At 45.9% G+C, this 24,367-nt stretch overlaps 1 protein-coding gene across 7 annotated transcripts in view; it reads right to left on the bottom strand.

Annotated features, from left to right (window-relative positions):
* SLC16A3 (solute carrier family 16 member 3) overlaps positions 1 to 23,637 on the bottom strand; it is a 35,084-nt gene extending 11,447 nt beyond the window's left edge. Inside the window, exons 1-2 of one of the 7 annotated variants that reach the window (XM_073684163.1) lie at positions 23,171 to 23,637; positions 1,381 to 1,622 (exon numbers count right to left, since the gene is read on the bottom strand). In XM_073684163.1, the coding sequence (XP_073540264.1) occupies positions 1,381 to 1,603 (223 nt within the window). In that variant the 5' untranslated portion in view covers positions 1,604 to 1,622; positions 23,171 to 23,637. Of the gene's footprint in view, positions 1 to 1,380; positions 1,623 to 22,995 lie in introns of all 7 variants that reach the window. The other 6 variants (XM_073684165.1, XM_073684167.1, XM_073684162.1 and 3 more) reach the window with 6 other exon arrangements.
* Positions 23,638 to 24,367: the final 730 nt, after the last annotated feature.

Genomic DNA, 24,367 nt, shown 5'->3' with positions numbered 1-24,367 from the left:
AGGTTGCGGATGGTCTCCTGTGGGATCTCCTCCCAGACCTGGACTAAAGCATCCGCCAACTCCTGGACAGTCTGTGTTGCAACGTGACGTTGGTGGATGGAGCGAGACATGATGTCCCAGATGTGCTCAATCGGATTCAGGTCTGGGGAACGGGCGGGCCAGTCCATAGCTTCAATGCCTTCATCTTGCAGGAACTGCTGACACAGTCCAGCCACATGAGGTCTGGCATTGTCCTGCATTAGGAGAAACCCAGGGCCAACCGCACCAGCATATGGTCTCACAAGGGTTCTGAGGATCTCACCTCGGTACCTAATGGCAGTCAGGCTACCTCTGGCGAGCACATGGAGGGCTGTGCGGCCCTCCAAAGAAATGCCACCCCACACCATTACTGATCCACTGCCAAACCGGGCAATGCTGAAGGATGTTGCAGGCAGCAGATTTCTCTCCACGGCATCTCCAGACTCTGTCACATCTGTCACATGTGCTCAGTGTGAATCTGCTTTCATCTGTGAAGAGCACGGGGCGCCAGTGGCGACTTTGCCAATCCTGGTGTTCTGTTGCAAATGCCAAGCGTCCTGCACGGTGTTGGGCTGTGAGCATAACCCCCATCTGTGGACGTCGGGCCCTCATACCACCCTCATGTAGTCGGTTTCTAACCTTTTGTGCACATTTGTGGTCTGCTGGAGGTCATTTTACAGGGCTCTGGCAATGCTCCTCCTGTTCCTCCTAGCACAAAGGCGGAGGTAGCGGTCCAGCTGCCAGGTTGTTGCCCTCCTACAGCCCCCTACACGTCTCCTGGTGTACTGGCCTGTCTCCTGATCGTGCCTCCAGCCTCTGGACACTACGCTGACAGACACAGCAAACCTTCTTGCCACAGCACACATTGATGTGCCCTTCTGGATGAGCTGCACTACCTAAGCAACTTCTGTGGGTTGTAGAGTCCGTGTCATGCTACCACGAGTGTGAAAGCACAACGAACATTCAAAAGTGACCAAAACATCAGCCAGAAAGCATTGGTACTGAGATGTGGTCTGTGGTCCCCACCTGCAGAACCACTCCTTTATTGAGGGTGTCTTGATAATTGGCAATAATTTCCATCTATTGTCTATTCCATTTGCAAAACAGCATGTGAAATTGATTGTCAATCAGTGTTGCTTCCTAAGTGGACAGTTTGATTTCACAGAAGTTTGATCTACTTGGAGTTATATTCTGTTGTTTAAGTGTTCCCTTTATTTTTTTGAGCAGTGTATATACTCGCAATTAGCACGTGGTGTAAATTTACATCACACATCGGGAAGGGATTAAGTGGGTTGCCCACTTTGAGTACGTACATTTTTAACTTACTCAAAGTGGGAGTTTTAGAGCATGAAGACGGCTTACCTGTTCCATAAAGCATAGCTAGTAGGATAGAGGAGATCCATGCTGTGTCACTGTAACCAATGCCAAACTCCCTGATTAGCTCCTTGAAAAATACGCTGACTGCTTTAGGGAAAGCGTAGGAGAATCCCGTGATGACAAAACAACCAAAAAGAACGGCCCATCCCCAACCACCATCCGGCGCCTTCACTTTGGAAGGATTGTCATCCACAACCACCGCTCCCATGGTGCACTATTCAGTCCACCTGCAATGAAGAAGAGAAGAGATTTAATGCTTATACGCAGATTGGTCATTGCCCTGAACCACCATTTTACATCCTTGTACCCCCCACAATCAGTTAACATGTATTCCAGCATTGTAGTGGTATTGGATATCAAATCCATGGAAAGGTTGCAGAAACAACCACATTCGCAAAGCATGTGCGGCAGTAATGTCTGCAACATATCTGCTGCTGGTGGACATATCCTGACATAAGCATCATACACAGCCATCTATACATACACCTCATACAAGCAGATCACCAGGCTACAGTGGTAGCCCACAATATAGCACTTGACATGTATTTAGGCTTTTTAGCAACTTTGGGTTTAAGCTTTTTTTTGGGGGGGGGGGGGGGCGTTAAGCTATAAAAGCATAAAGTACATAGGGGTAATCTATAAGTTAACGAATAAAGAGGTTTTCCAGTTTACAAGAAAGGTGTCCAGTTACATAGGGACTGCCAAATTGTGACGGACGGTGTGCTGTGCACACACTGTCATGATTCCCCTGCATTCCTCATACGTGTGGGTGATCACGTGAATGTGTGGCGCCCCTACGGGTTCAGTCGCCACAGAGGTACTGCATCTCAACCAGAGGTGTGGTACCCTACTCTCAGGTAAGGAGGGAGTACTGCCCGGGACCCACCCACCTGCATCCAACACTACACCATTCCAGACCAGCAGGCGGGGCAAGATGCACTGGTTTATGCTGAGCCCTGTCCCTGGTTGGAAGTGGGGGGAACAGAGAGAGGGGGAACCAAGTAGTGGGTGTGGGTGGAGGAAGCAGTACAAGGGAGCACTTCAGTAGGAGTATAAAAAGGGGAACCATCTTGGGAGAGAGAGTTCAGTCTGAGGAGGAGTCCAGTCTGAGAGGAGAAGGAGTGGGAGCAGGAGCTCTGTAGGAGCTCTGCTCAGGAAGAGAGGAGCGGCCTAGACCGAGAGGCCCAGGAGGACAGGCTGGCAGAGGACAGGAGCAGAGGGAAGGCTAGAGGAACAAGGGGATCCCAGGGTCACGGCGAGTGCGGAAGCCACCCGTGCGCCCGAATCTACAAGAACGTGGAGGGATCAGGCCGCAAAGGGGACCGGCCCCTAACTAGTGGAGAACTACAAGGCTCAGATAGGAACCAGAGGCTACTGTACTTTCAGGGTGCAGCTGCTCACTACCGCAACTATATCATCAAAAAGGTGGCCGCATAGGATTCAGGGGACTGCAGGTTGCCTGCCAAAATCTGAGGCTACCGGCTTGGGACACTGGTTGCGAGACGCGAGGCAGGAGGGTGAGAGCCAGTGCAGGAAGACGACCGAGTAAGGGTATGTGCCCACGTAGCGTTTTACAAGCGTATATGCTGCGGAATTTCCGCAGCATAAACGCTTTGGAAACGCTAGGTAATCCGCCCCCCATGGTCCCCAATGACAAGCCGCAATGTCAATGCCCATGCTGCGGATTTTTCCGCAGCATTTATGCTGCGCTCAAAAATCCGCAGCATGTCCATTAATTTTGCGGACATGCAGCGTAATCGCCGCCATTGACTTGCATTGAAACGCATAATATCCGTGTCAGTACATTTGTACACACGGATATTATGCGTTTCTATGTGCGGATGGTACCCAAGTCTGGAGGAGAGGAGACTCTCATCCAGACCTGGGTACCATAGAAACTGTAAAAAAAAAAGAATTTAAAATAAAAAATAAAGTTTATACTCACCTTCCGATGTCCTCTCCGGTGTTTTGTCCACGCCGTCCGGTGTCTTGCAATGCTCGCGCTGTTGTGAAGGACCTGCCATGACGTCACTGAGTCATGTGACCCATCACATGGCTCAATGACGTCACCGCAGGTCCTTCACACCACCGTGAGCCGCCCAACACACCGGACGGAGCAGACAAAACACCGGAGAGGACATCGGAAGATGAGTATAAACTTTATTTTTTTATTTTTTACCATTCTTATTCTTTTTTTAAACTAACTTGGTCACACTACTATAAATCCATGCCGGTTGCATGGATTTATATCGTGTGAACAAGTTGTCAAGCACTTTTCCAAGTGATGCTAAAATCTCTTGGAAAAGCGCTTGATAACCCGCATGCAGAAATGCATGCAAAGACGCTTCACAAACGCTTCTACCTGGCGGGAAAAACGCATGTAAAAAACGCATGCGTTTTTCCTGCCAGGGACAATCGGAAAAAATATGCAGCATTTCTGCATCAATGACACGGTATATCTCCAGAGGCGTGGCACGGCCATGGGTGCGGCCTGTGCCCCCTCGTACGCCAACCTCTTCCTGGGAGCCTGGGAGAGAGAGATTTTTGGCGACGGGGGAGTGCAGGGCGCGGACCGGGTCGTGTTATGGGTGAGATATATAGATGACATTCTATTTTTCTGGCTGGGGACGGTGGAGGAGCTCGACGATTTTATGTCACGACTCAATTCCAATGCTTATGCAATTAGGCTTACCTATACCTATCATCCTAAAAGGATGGACTTCCTGGATGTTACCCTTGAGGTGGATCCGGATGGTCGAATCCAGACAGATGTATTTAGGAAGCCTACTGCAGTAAATTCCCTGATTCATGCCTCATCGGCTCATGATTGCTCTACCATCAGAGCCGTTCCAGTTGGACAGTTCCTCAGGATGAGGCATATCTGCTCCACTAACTCTAGTTTTGAGAAACAGGCTGCAGATCTGGCTGATCGCTTTAAACAACGTGGCTATAGTAATCGATGTATCGGCCGTGGCTATAAGAGGGCCCGCGACACGCCCAGGGACCATCTCATCCATCCCTCCCCTGTGCCTAGACATGGGATACCTGAGAGGATCCGCTACATATCCACATTCAATCATGAGTGGGGAGCTATGCGGCGGATCCTCTCTCGACATTGGAGTATACTTCATACGGAGCCCTCCCTTCGGGATTGCTTAGGCGATTTCCCTCACATGACGCCACGACGATCTAGGACGCTAGGGGACGTTCTGGTTTCCAGCCACTACGTCCCCCCGCGTCCCAATTTCTTTGGATCCCGCGGTCCCACGGTGGGCTCATTCCCTTGTGGCCACTGCGTCGCATGCGCCAATGTCCTACGTTGTACGTCTTTCTCCAACTCTGATGGCTCCCGCCAATTTGACATTCGTCACCATATATCATGTGGCACCACACAGGTGGTCTATTTGGCCACATGCGGGTGCCAATTAATTTATATAGGATTGACCAGCAGGGAGCTCAGAATCAGGGTTCGGGAACACGTCCGGGACATTGGCGCGGCTCGCACGGCCACGGACCCCCGGGAGCTGAAGACACTACCACGGCATTTTAAGGCTGTTCACAATTGTGACCCCCGCTCACTCAGTGTGCGGGGGATCGATAAGGTGTGTCTTGGCTCCCAGGGGGGGGGGGGAATGCTAAACGCCTCCTGGCCCAAAAAGAGGCGAGATGGATCATCACCCTTAACACCTTGGCACCGCGGGGTCTGAATGAAAGTTTGTGCTTCTCACCTTTTTTGTGATATATATCGTGCTTTTTTGTCCTGCGCCTCCTTTGGAATGACGGTTCCTCCAATCCCCTATTGGGTACTATGGAGGAACAAATTCAGATATTATGACCATATGATTTTCCTCTTTCTGGATACTATTTACCATGCAGCCTATTTGTTAATCGCTGCATGCTCTCCTGTGGCCCCTTCTGTATATATTTCATCATGGCAGCGAGTCTCTGTGGCTCATGTTTTAATGTGTATATTTATTAGTATGTTTATTTTTAACTTCTTTTTCCTTATACTTAATACATAGTGTCCTTCTCTTTGTGGACTTCATACCTGCCGTGAAGCCTGCTTTCTGGTGATATACTCCCTCCCGTTGATAAGATTGAAGATAAGGAAATGGAATGATCATTGACATCCACGGACACTGCCCCCAGGCTGCCTTTGTGCCATGGACATCCCCACGTTTTTATATTAGCACCGATTGTCCCTATGTACTTCAATCTTTGTAGCTGTACCTACCTACATATGTCCCATGTGAGATTTATTGTATCCGAGTATGGTGGCAGAATGTATATGTGGACATTAGTATTTTGGTAACTATACCTGGCTCCCTGGTTGGGCGGTGCGCATGCGCGGGGCTACTCACCCTCCTGGCTTCCCATGCGTCTGTCTCCATGGTGTTGGCGCTGCCCCGGACTCTGCTCTTTAGAACTTCCGGGTTCGCGTCGACGTCATGACGGGCGTTCTGGGGGCGGGATGTTCTGACGATCCCTGCGCATGCGCCGCTCACGCCTTCCGGTCGGCGGCCATTTCCTTCCGGTCACATGCGTGCACATGTGACCAATTTCTGGAGGGATATTTAAAAAGACGCCGGTGCTCTCATTGTGACGCCTCTTGACAAAGCGAACTTGCGAAACGCGCGTCGAGGCCCGCAAGTCCCACACTGGTCTGCTCCTGCCTTGTCCCCTTGCCCCCCCTTTGAGCGTCCCTTGGTGATTATACTGGTGAGTGTATCCTCTATTATGGATTATACCTACTCTTGCCCCACTGTGGGAAAAATGTGATACTTATTCAGTATTATTTGAATTATTGATATCCTTCTACATATACCTCTCCTACTTTGTCATCAACTAACATATGTTACCCTTGGGTGGCTCTTCCTTCTCCCCCTCTTTTTACTATCCTGCTACATTTTTTAGCTGTGGATACTTGTTACGTGTTTTTTTGTATCCGTATCGCCTCCCTATCTGCATCCATCTATTATACATGTAATATTATGCATTTATACTTTTACTAATAAAGTTTTTCATATATGCCGTACACTCAGCTTTTTCTTGTGTTTTTGCACTCATTTTGAGTAGGCAGATTTTTCCTGCGACTATGGGGTGTGAGTTGCGGTTCTTCCGCACTCCATACTCGTGACCTCTATTACGCTGGCCGAAGTGTTTACTACTATCGTGGGCACATAGCCTAAGGCACACAGAATGGGGTCCCGTTAAGTACTCCTGAAATACCTGGGAGATTGCTGAACCCCTCCCTTGGTGAACACAGGACGGCGTGGGAGGTTACCCTGCCACTGGGAACCTGGAGTCTGACAACTGTGAGTAAATCTGAAGACTGCACCCCCACTGTGTCTTGGAATTATTATCTGCGCCATCACCTGCATTACACCGCACTAACCGCACCTACCTCATAGCATCACTACATCCTGCCCTGGAGCTAAGCTCTGCCTGTGGAGAGCTGAACCAACTCTGCTGCGTCACCACCAGCTCCAGTGGATCTGCACCTCAGCGGCGGCTCCATATAGGCGCATACCACAGGTGGCGTCACGAACATTAAATATAAAAACTTTATTCCCCTTTTCACTTTTCCCCTTTTATTGACCGCCCTGGGTCACGGACCGGGTCACCGCCACTGTGACATCTCCCAGCATCGACCGGCCCGGCTACCAAGCACCCCACACCCCAGGGGGCGCATCAAATGCATGTATGTGATTTGCTGTCATGTGCCAACTAGTTACATCTGGCTTCTCTCAATAGAAAAGAGTAAGTTAGGGGAAAAAAAGAAAAATCACATACTTGTAGTCACATAACCGCCCACTCAAGGGGAATAAAGGGGAATCGTGACAGTGTGCAAGATTTGTCAGTCTGAAGTCGTTTCTTCTTAGATCCGAAAACTTCTTTAAGAGCATGTTTGGCCAAGACAAAAACAGGATTCTTTTTTCTTATAGACAGATATTAAAGGGAATCTGTCAGCAGGTTTTTGCTACCTCATCTGACAGCAGCCTGATGTAGGCAAAGAGAAGATGATTCCAATGATGTGTCACTTAGATTATTGGGTGCAACCATTCTGACACAATCAGAGCTTATAGATGTAGCAATGCAGCAGAGCTGAGAAAGTTAACCCCACCCACACCAGGCTCTGTATATACAATGTCCATAGACAGTGAGGCGTCTATCACAGCAGAGGTGTGCCGAGCTAGCATGTATGTGCTGCTGTGTCCCAGCAATAAGCTCCCGATGATAAAACAATCATTGTAAGCAAACAAAGCCATGGAGCTTGATAATAGAGGCATCGCTGAAATCTGTGTTTTAACCTCTATAGCATGCGGTCTTCAGATTACATAGCAAAAACCTGATGACAGATTCCCTTTAAGAACTCCAAAAACATGAAAAGAGAAGAAAAAAAAAAACACAAAAATGTAGCCACAGGCAGAAAATTTCTAGGAACCCTGGCATTCGGGATTTGTCCACTCCTGTATGCAGTTAAAGGAAAACTTCTCACTACTAACTGCAATGTGCCACTCATACTGGTCTAGACAAGAAGATAAACTGTAAAATTGTATTTATGGCTGCCAAAACTTTTAATAGAACCTGGGACATTGCTGCCAAGCACGTTTAATACTACATGATCCAAAGGAATCCTAAAGCAGATCTTCCTCTACAGTCTATGGGACCTGCCTATATATCCTATTAGGGCATATGGACATCATAGAGGGGGCTTATCCCCAAGCCAGAACAGGAAACTCTCTTTTAGACCTTGTATTACACAGACTTTATTGTCATATATGGCATGTTGAAATGTATATTTAGTATATTCATTGGTGGTTTGCTTATGGGGCTTCCCTCGCAGAACACCAGCCATGTAGCCCACCATGCAGGTCCAGAATGGCGCCCGAAATGACATGTCTATGGAAGGTGGTGGTCTTGTCAGTGCTAGGCAGTAGGGCATGTGAGCCTTGTTACTCATGTGAGTACAGAGACCTTGGGACTGTTGTACTCAGACATTTCAGTTGGAAGACAGAAGGGAACTAGTATTAGGCAGGCGTTTGGCACCATGCACTCATGGCCAGCAAAGAGTCCCCTGCTGATCCTGGGAGAAATGCTAGGTCACAGCAGAGAAATACAGAAAGATGGCAGAAATGGCCATAAAGGGCCCCAAAGTACCGCCAGAGAGGCGAAGCAAAAACTCTTGAGTCTGACGAGTCACTGGAACACATCACTAAAGCAAATTCAAGGCAAAAGCAGAAACACAGTCATATAGATCCCCCTGATGTAGAGATAACCAAAAAAAAAAAAGAATCTATTCAGATCCAAAATCCCCCCAAAATCCTGTTCAGAACCAAGACGATGAATCCGCATCGGAGCTCAGGTTAGTCAACCTTTAATTGACACATTCATTGCTACCAGAGAGCATGAAACCCCCAACCCCAGGGTACTAAGTGAAGGGGGCACAAGACTGTAGGGAGGGGGTGGACCGCCAACTGTTATAGTAGTTATTGTTTATATTTAGTTGATGAAATTAGGTAGGGTGGTTCTGATATTCAGAATTATGAGTCTGCATGTTAAGAGAGCACGGGGGTTACGCAGAAATGAAACTTCCCGTGTCACTGGCTGTTCCTTTTACTGTTCAGCACACTTCTCTTGTTGTAGGTAATTCACACTTTGTTCTGCCCTCCGGTTCTTTAGGAGGAACTTGAAGCAACTTTTCAGCCTTTTAGGCAGTTTAGGCCAGAGTTGCCATCTCCTAGTTTGTGTTTAGGTCTTTCTCTGCACCTGCAGGTACCACTAGGAACTGCAGAGTCAGGATACCTAGTCTATACAGGAAACGCAGGAAACGGCAGGGTCAGTTGCAGTTTTTAGTGTATAACCTATTTTCCCGAGCGAGTTGCTACACAGGCATATCTATACTAGGAGCTGTTAGGAGCATTCAGGTTGAGCCGCCGTCGAGTGGTGGTGCCATTGCATTATCTTAGGGTGTCAACCTCCGCGATCAGGTAGGGACAGACCAGGGTCAGAGTAGGGCTTTTACCAGTCTGAACAGGGTTCTGTCAGGTTCAGGTATTTGTCCCTTTGGTTTGTACGCTACCCGTGTGCTTGTGCAGTCATGACAGTGAGTACATCCATTAAGCTATGGGTCTGTCTACTCTCTTGAGTAAAAAAAAGCAAACAAATAATTGGACAGTACATGGAGGCGTGAATGCAGTCTTACTGTGACTGTCATGGTCATGTGGTTTTAAGTAAAGCTGTGGCCATTTAACAATAAAATCATGTGCCAAGCCTGAAGATGCAAGGTCCGGGGCCGGGCCAGAGGGCATATTGCAGCAGTAATCCATTTCAGGAAAGTCCAGCTGCGCCGAGAATAAACTGAAACTCTTCAGCCTCTTGAGAAGTATGGCTTTATTCATTTCAAATGGTTATTATTGGAGAACATAAATGGGAGGGGGTGTTCCAGGGGGTTCTGATATTTACAGACGAAGCAGAGAGTTTCTTTAGTCAGCATCTGAGGCGTCATCTTGATTAAGTCCCCCTTTTCTACTATTTTGCAACCCCACTTTTCTAAGAAGGGAGACATTTCTTTAGAGTTGCATTTGTAATGTGTAATTTTGTGCCCCTTGTGCCAGTGCAGAGGGGTTATCCTGCTTAATTTCAGTGCCCCATGAGATAAAAATCGATACTCATGTCCAGCAGCGGCACCTTTCCTATGATATCAGCACTGCTGCCAATCAGCGGCTGATGATTGGCTAAGGCTTTTACCAGGGAGTTACAATCGCAGTCGCAGAGGGTGCAACTGAGACTGGGCCCGTGAGGGAGGTGGCCCGGCCGACATTGGAGCCTATTTCAGCTGTATGTGCGTCCAAGGACTCACGTTCAGCTGAAGTGTATCAGAGACCGGCAGCTGATGTCAGCATGCCAGTCACAAGCTGCGCATGGCAGTGACGTCTTTTGTTGCCAGTAGCTGTGACGCTGAAGTCAGCTGCCTACTTCTGTGCTGTCTATAGAAGAGGACACCGCGCGTCATGGGAGCTGGGGAAGGTAAGAATAATCGTTTATTTTTATGTGGTGGACATTTCTAATATTATAATAGCAAGGGGCCCAGGATGGAGGACATTTCTTATAGGAATACGAGTCAGAATGGGGACATTATTACTGGAAGGGGCCCAGGATGGGAGACATTTCTTATGGGATGCAGCTTAGGATGAGGACATTATTATAGGAAGAGACACAGGACAGAGGACATTATTACAGCAAGGGGCCCTGGATGGGGGACATTATTATATAAAGGGACCCAGGATGGGGGTCAGGGCGGAGGACATTATTACAGGAAGGGGCCCATAATGGGGGACATGATTACAGGAAGGGAACAGGACGGAGGACATTATTACATGGGGACGGACACGTCTTAATAGGATTTTGAATCCTGCGAGGGCCGATAGATCTGTTCGACATGCAGGTGGGGGTACAGGTCAAAATTTTGTACTGGGCTCATTGGATTCTAGTTAGGCCACTGGCCTTTACTGTTCCATGAGAGCAGATGTCGGATTTTGTCAGAATACCGCAGGACTGCAGCAGTCATGTGACAACAATATTACGTGACCCGCCAGGAAAAGCAGCAGAGATATTGCAGAAACCGCACCGCTGCTTGAGGAGAGTATTTTATATGAGATACTGAAGGTAATTTAGTAGCGATTGTCTCCATTAAGCTACTTCATAATGTCTTTGCTGGAAAGGTCATTACTTGTGGTAACAGATTAAAAAGCGGATACCTGTTGTACAGTTTAGAAGGAGTACATATATATATATATATATATATATTATTTTTTGCACGGCACTCTCTTGCAGTCAGCACAATGAGCAAGCCAAACTGCAATACCAGATGTAAGACTCAGTTACGTAAAGGGGTGCAATACCTTTTTAATCTTGGTTAATGGCAACAGTTTACATACCTAATGTGGAATCATGATCAGTGTGTAATTTCCAGGAAGGATACAAAAGGTTATATTATAATAGCATGGTATAAAGAAATACACAATACCGCCATTAACAAACTACAGACTACATGTACAGAGCAAGGTTCTTGCCCTGTCCTGCCCGTTATTTATTCATGCAAACTGCACACTGCCAACTCTACAGTACCATTGTCTAACCAGGCACAAGCGCTTGTTGCTCAGAAACTGCCTATATTATAGAAGATTTTCATGTGGGGGGTCAAAAGAGGGGTAGATGTTTAACCATTCACTATAGATGTCAATTACTTGGACAACCCCTTCTTAAGTGCTGTATTCCCCCATTTAACATAAGAAAAACAAGTACCCACCTCCTCTACCAATGCCAATGTTGGAGAGTGGTCTCCCAGGGCTTGCGTGACATTGTTATGCACCAATAGACCCGTCTCCTCAGACATGCTACCGATAGGGGAGGAGAGTACCCGCTTTTATTTTTAGGTTGAACGGGGAATACAGTATTTCAGAAGGTGATGACAAAGAGCTGGACAATTCCTTAAAGTGTGTAATAGCATTAATCATTTTTTTTTAAATATTTAAACAGTAAAGTGTTTTTAATGTACTTTATTTTATCATTGTAGAAATTTTTTTATTCTATTTTCTGTGTTGGATTGTGGAGGGCAGCCATCTTGAACTTCTATTTAAAGCATTTAAAGGTGTGCTTCACAGCACTGGGAATAACAAAATGTGCGGTAATGAAAATATAAAAGGCTCCATGTAAACTTTTCTCTGCCATTATCTATTGCGGGGTGGGGAGTCAAGAGGTCCCCCTACACATTAGGATTTAGCCAATCCTATGGATATCAGTAGCCAGTTTCACCAATGGTAGTCTAATGTGTATGGGGTGTTTATTGCTGCAAATTTCACTATAATCATTTAGCATTCAAACATTGTGGGAATATAAAACCTTTGGTACTTGGGACAGGGATATGCAACAGCAAGGAGGATTACCGCAAGCAACACACACAAACCTGAGAGGTCATACTGTACATCACAATCTATTACATAAAGAAACTAACCATTAACACAGCGCCACCTGCTGTCTGCTCAAGATAGTCCTTCTGCCGCATAAGCCAGCAACTGTTGTATACGTCAATACTAAGGATGTTCATTAACTTTTATGGGTGAATTTTCTAGGCATAGTCGGTGATCCGTGCAGAGGACATTGTACAGGGAGGTGGGGGGGCGGTCTGAGCACTGATATCACCTATTGTTAACAGTGTGATCCTTTTCTGTATATTTAGCCATTACTATTAATTGTAAGAGATGACTACAGAAAAGTGAAGTGAACTCTACAGAACAGGAAGTAACATCTAATATATCACACACATCCGCTCCATTAATTGTCTATAGAACTGATAAAGTAGGCAGTCCCATAGAAATTGGCCCCATTTCATCATGCAGTTTTCTGGCATAAAACCGCTTGAAATATCACAAAATTTTTGCAACTTTTGGCTTTTTTATATCACCATCTTTTTTAAAAGTGGGTAGAGATCAGCTGAGGGCTGACAAACTCATAATTTACTACGCAAATGTACTCCATTTAGAAATTTAGAAGGGGGATAATCAAAAATACTGTCAGAATCCAGCCTAATCTGACTATTGAATGCTCATGTAACAATAGGTGCCTTTATTAGGTATTTACATATATCTTAATATCAGGAATCCTATATAATAATGTCTATTCTGTTGCATTAACACTAAGCATCAAGCATTTGTATAAAAGCCTAAAAGTCAGAAGCACAGCAGGGGGAATTCACCCAACCTAAAGTCATACTTTTATTAAATGTCCCTGCTGTCATTAGCCAACTCCCCATTGGATGAAGTCATTCTGGTATTAATAATTCAGAGTGTGGCATTTCTGAGAGTTCGGCATCTGAGCTGTAATAATTTAGATCAAAACATAATAATGAAGTGTTTAACCGTGAAGCCAGGAGTATATTACTGACACATGAGGTCAGTACGTGGGGCTTCCTGGTAGAGGCTGCTGACATTGTACATATTATACAGAGAAAATACTGAGATTAAACCTGGCAAAAGATTGGCCAAGAAAGTTTTGTCCCAGATCTGACAAGTGTTAAATTCAGCCAAGCGCTCCTGTTTTCTCTATGGGAGAGCCATTACCAGTCATGCTCATCTCAGAGAGAATATGGTCAGAAGTCCAAAATCAGACATGTTGGATCCAGATTCCCTGCATCAATCAATTGTCTGGGACTCTCATACCTGAACCTGTGAATATCAATGGGTTCAAGCGATTAGTCTAATGTATATGGATGTGCGTGGCTTTTCTTATTTCTTAAATAAAGAGGGTGCAGATGTTCTTGGGCCTTAAAGCCTAAAAACAGTCCAAACACTTTAGACCGTACATGTCAAACTCCGGTCGGTGGGCCAAATCTGGCCCACAGGGTGGTTATATTTGGCCTTTGACACCAGAACCACCATCCCTATGTGGGGCCATTATTCTGTATGGAGGAATATGTTGGGCCTGTTATTCTGTATGGAGGACTATGTGGGGCCCATTATTCTGTATGGAAGACTGTGTGGGGCCCATTATACTGTATACTGGTTGGCAAGCAACTTTGTCCAAGTTTTTCATTTTGGCCCTCTGTGTTTGAGTTTGACATCCCTGCTTTAGATGATGGTGAATTATTTTACTCCTCTATCACCTCTATCTCCAGACTCTTCCATACAGTGTAGACATTCGCTCTGAAAGGAGTAAGGAATATAAACCTCTGCCAAACACTTCTGGCGGTGACTTACCCCCCTGACAATACAAGGACTATGCATGTTGAAATACAACTGTACGATCCCTAACATACACGATCCTACAATAATCAGTGGCTCTGGCTGACATTAAAAGGTTGTTCCCATTCAGAAAATCTTTGTCCCTGGGTGCAATTTGCAATTAAAAAAAGAGCTTTACTCACCATCCACAGCACAGAGTCTCTGCAACTGCTCCCGGTGTCTGGTATTGGCTGCAGTAGCCAATCACTGAGTGGCTGTCAAAGTGACATCAGTGCCACAGCTAATACCAGACACACTGAGAGCAGTGGCGGAGACTCTGCATTGGACCCAGGGACGGTTAGTAAAGTGCAGTTTATTTTTCTGAAAAATCAAAAAATTAGCTGATGTATATGGACAGCAGATAACAGCGAGAAGTAGGGGGAAGTGATGACAGAATATGTTTGAAGTGTTTCTACATAGAGATATGCAAATTGAGTCCTCTTCAGAGAGGAAGAGGACTCAAACTCTTGTGCCACCTATTGGAAGTAGCAGTCCTAAAAGTCACTATCGACCCTTCAACGAGCCTTGCCACATGACTTACGCTACAAGCCAAACCGAAATTGAGATTCTGTTTTGGCTTGTAGCCCAAGTCATATGGCAAGGCTCGTTAAAGGGTCGATATTGACTTTTAGGATTGCTGCTTCCAATAGGTGGCACTAGAGTTCAAATCCTCTTCCTCTCAGAAGAGGCAATTTGCATATTTGATTTCCCAGAGGAACATGATTGGCATACAAGTCTCCTCACTCTGACATGCCAGGCTTGGCTTGTCACTCTCCACAAAGAGAAACGTTACCCCTTAGATCCTATACATAGAGACATAGGAGCTGTATATACAAGGAGGGATGAATTCCCTTGTGAATCTACAGCAAAAACAGCCTGTTACACATGCAAATTTTCCACAATAGATTAGCAGCAGAAAAATCCATGTTGACCCAGTCTGAGGGCACGTCCACACATAGAGGAAACACCGTGAATGCAAATCTGCGGATTTACAATGAATTTCACTCTCTACACTGAATGGGAAGGCAACAATCCACAGGTTTTCTGCAGCAAAATGAGCAGTATTCTGCAGCATGCTCTCCTTTCTGCATGGATTATTTCTGCTACATGGTTTGGCTGCAGAGGATGAAATCTTAGATTTAGCTTCAGCATTTCCGAAATTAAATCCATATTGGTTTTTGCTGCAGACTTTCTGCTGTGGCAGTCTTGGAGCAGATAAGTAATAAATGCACATGGCCACTCAAAATGATTCCAGTATCAGAAATGTTATATTTCTAGCCCTATTATAGTTCACAGTTGTACCTTACATCAGATCACCATATAATACAAATACACTCCATGTTAGGAGGCTGCCAAACCCACACACCAGCTATTCTTAACCCACGTTAGAGCTGGCGTTCCCGGAATGCCCCCCTGTCCACAGCCCCGGATGATTTCTGGGTCAGGGTGGGTGTCCTTTCAGTGACATTTACACCTCAGAAGTCATTCTCACACGTACACCAGAAATAACCCTGTACCTTGTCATGCCAACAGCTGCCCTATTTTTGGGTGCTTGCTCTTTAGGTTGGATATCTGCCTGCTTCTTTCTTTCAGTACTTTGTATTGTGGCTGACCAGACTGGTATAAAAGATTACAACCCCACATAAAGACTATTGGCATTATTCATTTACAATGCATACCGCTAAATCTACATTTTTTTTAAGATAAAATTCACATTTATGTTTGCGCCTCCTTCACAAGCGGCGTCATTTTTAGTAGAAGGAATAGGGCAGTATGGCGAGTTATTGTTTTATTAAACTGATATACACAACCAAATGGACCCAATTATAGTCAGCGGAGGTCGTGTGAGCGGACCTGCCCGAAAAAGGCATCATATGCACATAGTCTATGTTCTCACAATGAGTTTTTGATGTTGCAGATTTTCTGCATCTATTAGACCATGTGCACACGTTGAGTATTTGGTGAGCTTACCTCAGTATCTGTGAGACAAAATCAGGAGTGGAACAGTCAGAGGAAAAGAATAAGGCCACGGCCCCACTATCAGTATTCGGTCAGTATTTTTTCTCAGGAGTGGGAGAGAAAACCAGGAGTGGGTGATAAATGCAGAATTGGTGACTTGTTTCTATTATACCTTTTCTCTGATTGTTCCTCACCTGGTTTTGTCTCCCACTCCTGAGAAAAAATACTGACCGAATACTGACCAAATACTGATAGTGGGGCCGTGGCCTAATAGAAATACGTCATCACTTCATTATTATCACCCACTCCTGGTTTTGGCTTAAACTGAGATGAAAAAAACTCACCAAATACTCAACAAATGCACAATTGCGTTTGAGTGTGTTTTCATCATATTTTTTACTCTGCAGATTTTGTCTCTTTTTGGTATGTTGCTTTGTTTTAATACTTCCTGGTATTTGACTGAGAAAACTTAGTCATGTGGATTTCATGTGCTTTTTTTACCTGAGACTTTTTCGCATCTAATGCAATCCTACGGGAAAATCTGCACAGCGTAACCGCAAGAGAAATTGATATATTGTGGATTTCAAACACGCACCACTGGTTAGTTTACATAGAGGATGGCCATGAGACTTCTATAAATCCCATCCACTTTGCTGGAACCGTAAGATGCTGCCTTTTTTGTGCAGCAAAAATACACCGCATCAAAAATGAATCGTAGAAGTGTAACGGGAACCTGTCACAAGAAATAACACTATTAACCTGCAGATATGTGGGTAATCTGCAGGTTAATAGCATTATTATGCTGCCCGGCGCCTGCATGCTGCCAAATGCAGCAGATATAAAATTAACTTTATTCTCCCCAACAGCATTCAGTTTCAGTCATGGAGCCAGGGGCGCTGGGGGTTTCATTCATCGCTCTGAGAATACAGAGCGGCTGCTGTAACTGAGCCCCCGGCTCTGACTGACAGACAGCCGCAATGCAGAGGGGGTGTCAGTCAGGCCCGGGGGCGCGGTTACGGTGCCCGCTCTTTATGCTCAGAGCGATAACTTAATTGGTGCTGCCCCGGACCCCATGACTGAAACCGAATGCTAGCAGGGTGTAACATCCCTGGCGGCGTGCTTGCATGGCTTACCATCTCCCACCATGCAAGACCGCAATCTTACCTATCAGGCCAGGCTGCACACTTTGCTCCAGTACCTGCTGTTTGTATGTCTCTTGTCTGCTGGCTTAGGGCGTCGGCGCTGTTGCTTCCTGATTCTTAAAGCTACAGTGTGCGCAGTCCTAATGCGTCCCCAGCCTATTGCTGTGAGTCACTGGATACTTAAACCCCCTCCTGCCAGTAGGAGGTGCCTGAGCAACACTTTCATTCAGTGTGTTCTGGGCAACTGAGTTGCCAGGTCCCGTCCTTTATCTTGTCTGTTTCTGCCCCTGGGGGCCATATACCCAGGCCTGTTACCTATCTGTGACTTCTAGTCTGTCTCTGCCACCCAGGGGGCTGAGTTCCCAGGCTCGTTCCTGTATCTTATTCCTGGTTCTGTTCCTGTCTGAACTGTGTCTTAGCCCGTTACTTGTTTCTCTCTATGTCCGAACCTTCCCTTTTCCTGCAGTGTCTGAACCTGCACCTAACTCCAACTCGTTGTCTTTGAACTTCTGTTTGTGAGTTTTGTGTACACTCGCTACTTCATTGTAAGTACCTTGTGTGTATCTGGTTCTGCTCGTCTACCGCCCCTGCGGCTTTTGCTCTGCTCGTCTACCGCCCCTGCGGCTTTTGCTCTGCTCGTCTACCGCCCCTGCGGTTCCGTTCCAGTCTGTACTGGCCCCTATTCTGCCTGCGTTCGTGCCTGCCAGTGCCCACCTGTCTGCATGCCAGCCATGCCTGCAAGTATCCACCTGTTTGTATGCCAGCCTAACCTGCCTGTTCCTGCATTCCCCGTTGTGGGTCAACAGCTGTGACTGGGGTCTGACCTGGAGTAGCACCTGGTCCCTCTGCTCGGTTCCTCCCTGGTTCACAGAGTCGACTGAGCTGCCGTGTGACCTTGGTCGGACCGAGTTGATACTTAGTTACGCCCCTCCAGGCACTCCTCATGGTCCAGTGGGATCACTAATCATGTTCACGCCAGTTAGTCCGGGCATGTGCGTAACACCGGGAGAATAAAGTTCATTTTCTTCCCACTGCATGCAGCTGTGTGCAGGCGCCGGGCAGCAAAATAACGCTGCTGTCACATAACGAGCGGTTTTCATGTTGAAAAATATGCTGTAAAATACACCCTAGGTGTTTTCTTGCTGAGTTTTGGGAGCATAAGCTCTCCAAATCCTCCTCAAAAACTTGAGGCCCAATTCATCAAAGCTTTTACGCTAGAATTCTGTCATAAAATAAGCTTTGAAATGTCATAAAATGATGCCACAGCTGGAGGATGCATTAGGCTATGTGCCCACGATGTAGAAATGCTCCGGATTTTTTCCTGAGTTTCTGCATCTCCCTGGCAGAAAAAACGCATGCGGATTTTACATGCGTTTTTCCTGCCAGGGACATGCGGACGTGAAGCTTTCTTCACATGCATTTCCGCATGCGGGTTGTCAAGCGCTTTTTAAGCTATTTTAGTATCACTTGGAAAGTGCTTGTCAACTTGGTCACACTATATAAATCCATGCAACCGGCATGGATTTATATACTGTGACCTAAAGAATGGTAACAAATAAAGAATAAATCTATACTTACCTTCCGATGGCCCCCGCAGTCTTGCTTCGCTCCGTCCTGGCTTGCCGGCAGCTCGCTGTACACTACACTGAAGGACCTGCCGTCACATGACAATAACGTCAGCGCAAGTTCTTCAGTCCGCCGCGAGTTGACGGCAAGTGAAGACAAGCACACCGGGGGCCATCAGAAGGTAAGTATAATATTTATTTTTATTTTATTCTTTTTTTACAGGTTCTATGGTACCCGGGTCCGGAGGAGAGTCTCCTGCCCTCCACACCCGGGTACTATCCGCACATTGAAACGTTTGGATTCCGCATGTACAGATCCAGTGATGCGGAATCCAAGCGTTCCAATGCAAGTCAATGGCGGCGAAAACGCAGTGCTTCCGCAAAATAATTGGTAGTGCTGCGTTTTTTTCCGCAATGATAATCCGCAGAGGAAATTTCCGCAGCATGTCCACAGCACATGCGGATCATCATTGGGGAACATGGCAGGCCTTTTACCACGCGTTTAAGCGTTTCTGCAGCGTTTTTGCCGCTGCGGAAATGCTTAAAAAACGCATCGTGGGCACGCAGCCTTAAAACTTCACAACATTTGCCATTCTCATGCAATTTTCGGCCAGCTCCGACACAGTGGGCAACCGCCGCTCGTCAAATCCATGACGGTGGACTGGCAACAGGGTCTGGGGTCAGATTTGTGGCAAGGCGCATGTGGAGGCGCACAACACTTTGCGTCTTGCCTGATTCATTAAGAGGCAAGCGCCTCTCAATGAAATCAGGAGCCTCACACTCCACCATGTCCCCTCATCAAGACCGACGTAAAGTTCACCGATCTTGATGAATCGGGGGCCTTAAAGTTTCTGCTACCAAAAAATCTGCAAAAAAAGTCCCAAATCATCAGTTGCGCTTTATCGAACATACTTTTCTTTTGCTATGGTATTCACTAATGTTTTTCAATCCAAATTCATGCAGGGGCTGGAGTGAGAAGTCCCAAAAAAATGCAACATTTGGTAAAAGTCACATTTCATGAATCCAGCTTAGGCTACGTTCCCATGGTGAGCTTTTGTTGAGGTTTTGACCCTGCAGAATTCTGCACCTATTATTTGAATTAGGTTACTTGGGTTTTTTTCATTGAGTTTTTCTGTGGGGATTTTTAACGTGTTTTTGTCACGTTTTTGATGCTGCGGCTTTTGTCTCTTGTTGATATGTCATGCTTTAAATAAAGCTGCTTTGTTTTTGATACTTCCTGGTATTTCGCTTTAATAGAACTTTACTTACATGTATAGGTGCGGATTATATGCGTATTTGATGCGTTTCCATGGTGGACATGCACTAAAAACGTATGTGCATTTTTTACCTGCAGAATTTCTGCATCTTATGCAAGTGTATGGCAAAAATCTGCACAGAAAATGCAGCGCACCCGCAAGAGAAATTGACATGCTGCGGATTTGAAACACACACCGCAGATCAGTTTACGCTGCGTCAAAAAGAAGCACAGTGGGCAGGGGATCTCTAGAAATCCCATCCACTTAATTGAAACTGGAATACGCTGCGTTTTCAATGCAGCAAATATATTCAGCATCAGAAATGCACCAAAAGATCATTGTGGGAATGTAGCCTTACACATCTGGATAAGCACAGTTGATAAGGGAAAAAAATCAGAGCAATTCATCATTTTTTAGTCACTTTTCTGTTCTCTTTTTTTTTTTTTTTTTTTTTTTTTTTGTTACTGACATTTATTGTGCCAAATCCATCAAAATGGCATGAGTTTATGAATTTTGGGCAGTCAAAAATGGGCTTTTTTTTTTATATTTCCGACCTATGCACTGGAGCGCCTTATCATCAAGTAGGAGCAACTATGGCCGTATTTAGAATCTAAGTATTGACATTTTATATGTGATTTTGAATAGTTGATAAATTTATGATGAATTTACTCAGTATGTATTCCTGATGAACCTATCTAGGGGAAACGTGTCGAGTATAGCACTCTTTGTACATTTCATTCTGCTACTTTGATATGGTACTTATTATGGCACATTATGTACATTTGGCTAAGTAACTTTAAATATCATATTGATCATGCTTTTGATAAAATTAATATTTTTTGTAGCATTACTTTGCTTCTTAGGCCTATATATATATTAAACCTTCCACATGATATCCCAATATATGTGTATAAGGATTATTACACCCTACTGTGGTTCCTTGGATTCCTGGGGTGCTTGCATAGTATTTTTGGGCTTTAAATGTAATTTCTGACTATTGTTTAGGGTTCTGCTCAGGCTTGGACTGGCCCATAGGAGAACAGGAGATTCCTCCGGTGGGCCCCTGTCCAAGAGTGGTCCACCACCCTCTTATATGAGCAGTACTTGGCACTATATACATAAATCAGACAGAGGCAGCATCTTATTATTCATTTAACAATCTGCCCAGTTCATTATTATATACATTTGTGATTGAGGATAATGTCACATTTGCATGTAGCTGAAAAGTGGGGCCCTGGAGTTGGTTGCTGGTGGACCCTTGGCACCCCAGTCCGACACTAGTTCACTACATGCTTTCTGTATTAGCCAACAGTTATTGATTGCATAATTATATATGTATATATATAACATATATTAGTGTAATAGGGTATATCAGGGCGTGTCCATGTTGCATGGGGGTGCCAATTGCGTTTTGTAGGGTGCCAACCTCTGCGGTTAGGTAGGGCTGATAATAAGGTAAAAAAAAATTCCCTCTACAGTATTTGGCAGCAGGGCCGCCCCTCATTCTGTGTTTTACCCCATAACTTTGTGCAGGTTGATACTGTCCAAATCATTACGGGAAGCATTCCTGATTAGATTGGATATTGTTTACAGTTTGGGGACAGTTAAACTAGAGTATCTCCATTTTATTTTTTTCAGATTTGTTAATAAGTAACTAATAAAGGTAAATTTCTAATAATAAAAGGTAATTTCTGTGAAATGAAGGGTAGATCATCATTGCATGATAAATTTCATATTTAGATCAATAGGAAAGCTGGATGCCAGCCAGAGATGAATAACATATTGACGGCCCAGCACACAAACACAACGGACTTCAAATCAGGTCTCAATTTAATTCTATTTAAACCCTTAAAGTAACCCGAGAGTATTAATCCTCACTACATCAGCAGCCGCCAGCGAGATGGGAGATACAAGGGAAGATCACGATAATGGCACAGGACAACAGATGTCTTTGCCATGGCAGCTGCTAATAAGTTTTATGCAAATAGCCAGACCTGCATTATATGGTGCTAAGTGAACAGCAGCCACTGGTTAGGTGGGGGAAGCTGCCATACACAATCCGCAGATGACTACTGCTTCATTAATATTAAAAAAATAGAGTTTATCCTCCATGGTGTGCATGCAATTCAGAGCATTTAGCACAGATGGCAGCAGGGAGGAAAGTTACACCGCTTCTAAAATCCTTCAGATACCTACTACCTGTTGATCCAAAGGGTGAAGAGCCAAATGCAGCCCCCCTACTGCTAGAGTATGACCCCCATGCTTGGATCGTCTACAGCCTGGTCTCCTGCTCCTTGCCGGATCTCCAGGGTCACTAGGACATCACTTACAAAAATCCATTCTAAATACTAACGATCAGGCAGAACGGTAATCCCCAATATATGCAAACAAATGGAGGGGGGAAATCATTGCTGTTTCCAAAATGTGTATATATAAATTAATAATAATTTGAAAGCACTGGGGAACATGTTGGCGCTATATAAATAAAGATTAATAATGCAGTCCCCTTGTCAGTGACTCATATTAGCAATCACCAATAAGGAGGCCCCAGACCAAGCATTTCTAATAAGCTGCAGATAGAAGAGAAGATTATTAACTAATAAAAATAGTAAAATCCAACAAATAAGACAATAAAAACATCACAACTGCCCCAGAATAATACACCTCACTTATCAATGCGGAGCAGATCTCCCCCCAGGGAGACCACAGCCCATACAGCCTCCAAACCCTGACAATGTGGGCGAGATCACTAACATGTCACATTATTTATTAAAGAGTTAAAGCCCACCAGCGGGCACACAGGGAGCGAGCACTGCACCACACCACGGCATCGCCTACACCTACAGCTCTGCTGTACCAGCCGTACAGGGCTATGTGCAGTCCTCTCCCCGGGCACCTGTGCTCGGTGCAGCCGCTCCTCTCCCCGGGCACCTGTGCTCGGTGCAGCCGCTCCTCTCCCCGGGCACCTGTGCTCGGTGCAGCCTCTCCTCTCCCCGGGCACCTGTGCTCCGTGCAGCCGCTCCTCTCCCCGGGCACCTGTGCTCGGTGCAGCCTCTCCTCTCCCCGGGCACCTGTGCTCCGTGCAGCCGCTCCTCTCCCCGGGCACCTGTGCTCGGTGCAGCCGCTCCTCTCCCCGGGCACCTGTGCTCCGTGCAGCCGCTCCTCTCCCCGGGCACCTGTGCTCCGTGCAGCCGCTCCTCTCCCCGGGCACCTGTGCTCCGTGCAGCCGCTCCTCTCCCCGGGCACCTGTGCTCCGTGCAGCCGCTCCTCTCCCCGGGCACCTGTGCTCCGTGCAGCCGCTCCTCTCCCCGGGCACCTGTGCTCCGTGCAGCCGCTCCTCTCCGCTCTTCTCTCGGACTCCGCTGCCTCTCGGAGCTTTTACTCTGCACGTCCTCCCGTGACGTCACCGCTCCGTCACTGTCACCTACAGGGGAGGCTGAAGGTCACTGATGATCAGAGCATCCTCCGGCCGGTGGGATCTAGAGCATCCCCCTAGTGTGGGGGAGGGGAGTGGTCACACGGCACCAGCTGTACCCTGTGATGTGGGTGTGCGTGGGGTGCACGTGCAGTGTATAATGGTCCAGGTCTCTGGGGATGCTGCTCTGTGCGATGTGTGCAGCCACATTACTACCCGCTATATTATAGGGAATAGTTCTATGTTTTACTCAATGAAGCAAGTAGATCCATCAGTTTCTGGGAAGCACCCTGACATCCCAATTCTCTTAATAAGCATCCTGTTGTATTTAATGAGAACAAAATAATATATAATATATATATATATATATTTATATTTTATATTTATATTATATTTATATATATTTGTTATATATATTTATTTAGTCCAATACCATTCACACACCATAAAAAAATTTAAAACCACATATCCAACACAGTAATACACACCCCTAAGTCTAAACTAGACCAAAAGAAAACCATGGGAAGCACATCAATAGATATGCCAGTGTACAGTATGGCCAATGATGATCCTGGACTCCCTATAGATGCTCACAGGAGTCATATGCCGCTATATTCTGTGTCCATATACCATGCTGTACCCTCGCCAGATACATATTGAAGCACTACAATGGTCTAAGGCAGTTGTATCCCCCCCATATCAGATGTGAGACATACTGCGGGGTCCTGGCAGTAATAACATATTTGTCTACCTGGATGATCCCATGTGCATATGTAGCACCCTGAGGATTCGGCTGCTACAGGAGTATTGCACCTCAACCCAGAGGTGTGATATTCCACTCCCGGGCAAGGAT

Source organism: Phyllobates terribilis, unplaced genomic scaffold (genome assembly GCF_046119375.1).
Source record: "Phyllobates terribilis strain yellow unplaced genomic scaffold, ASM4611937v1 Scaffold_5__5_contigs__length_657084704, whole genome shotgun sequence".
Lineage (NCBI taxonomy): Eukaryota > Metazoa > Chordata > Amphibia > Anura > Dendrobatidae > Phyllobates > Phyllobates terribilis.
Note: the sequence above shows the minus strand (reverse complement) of the source record. Positions and strands in the feature narration are given on the sequence as shown.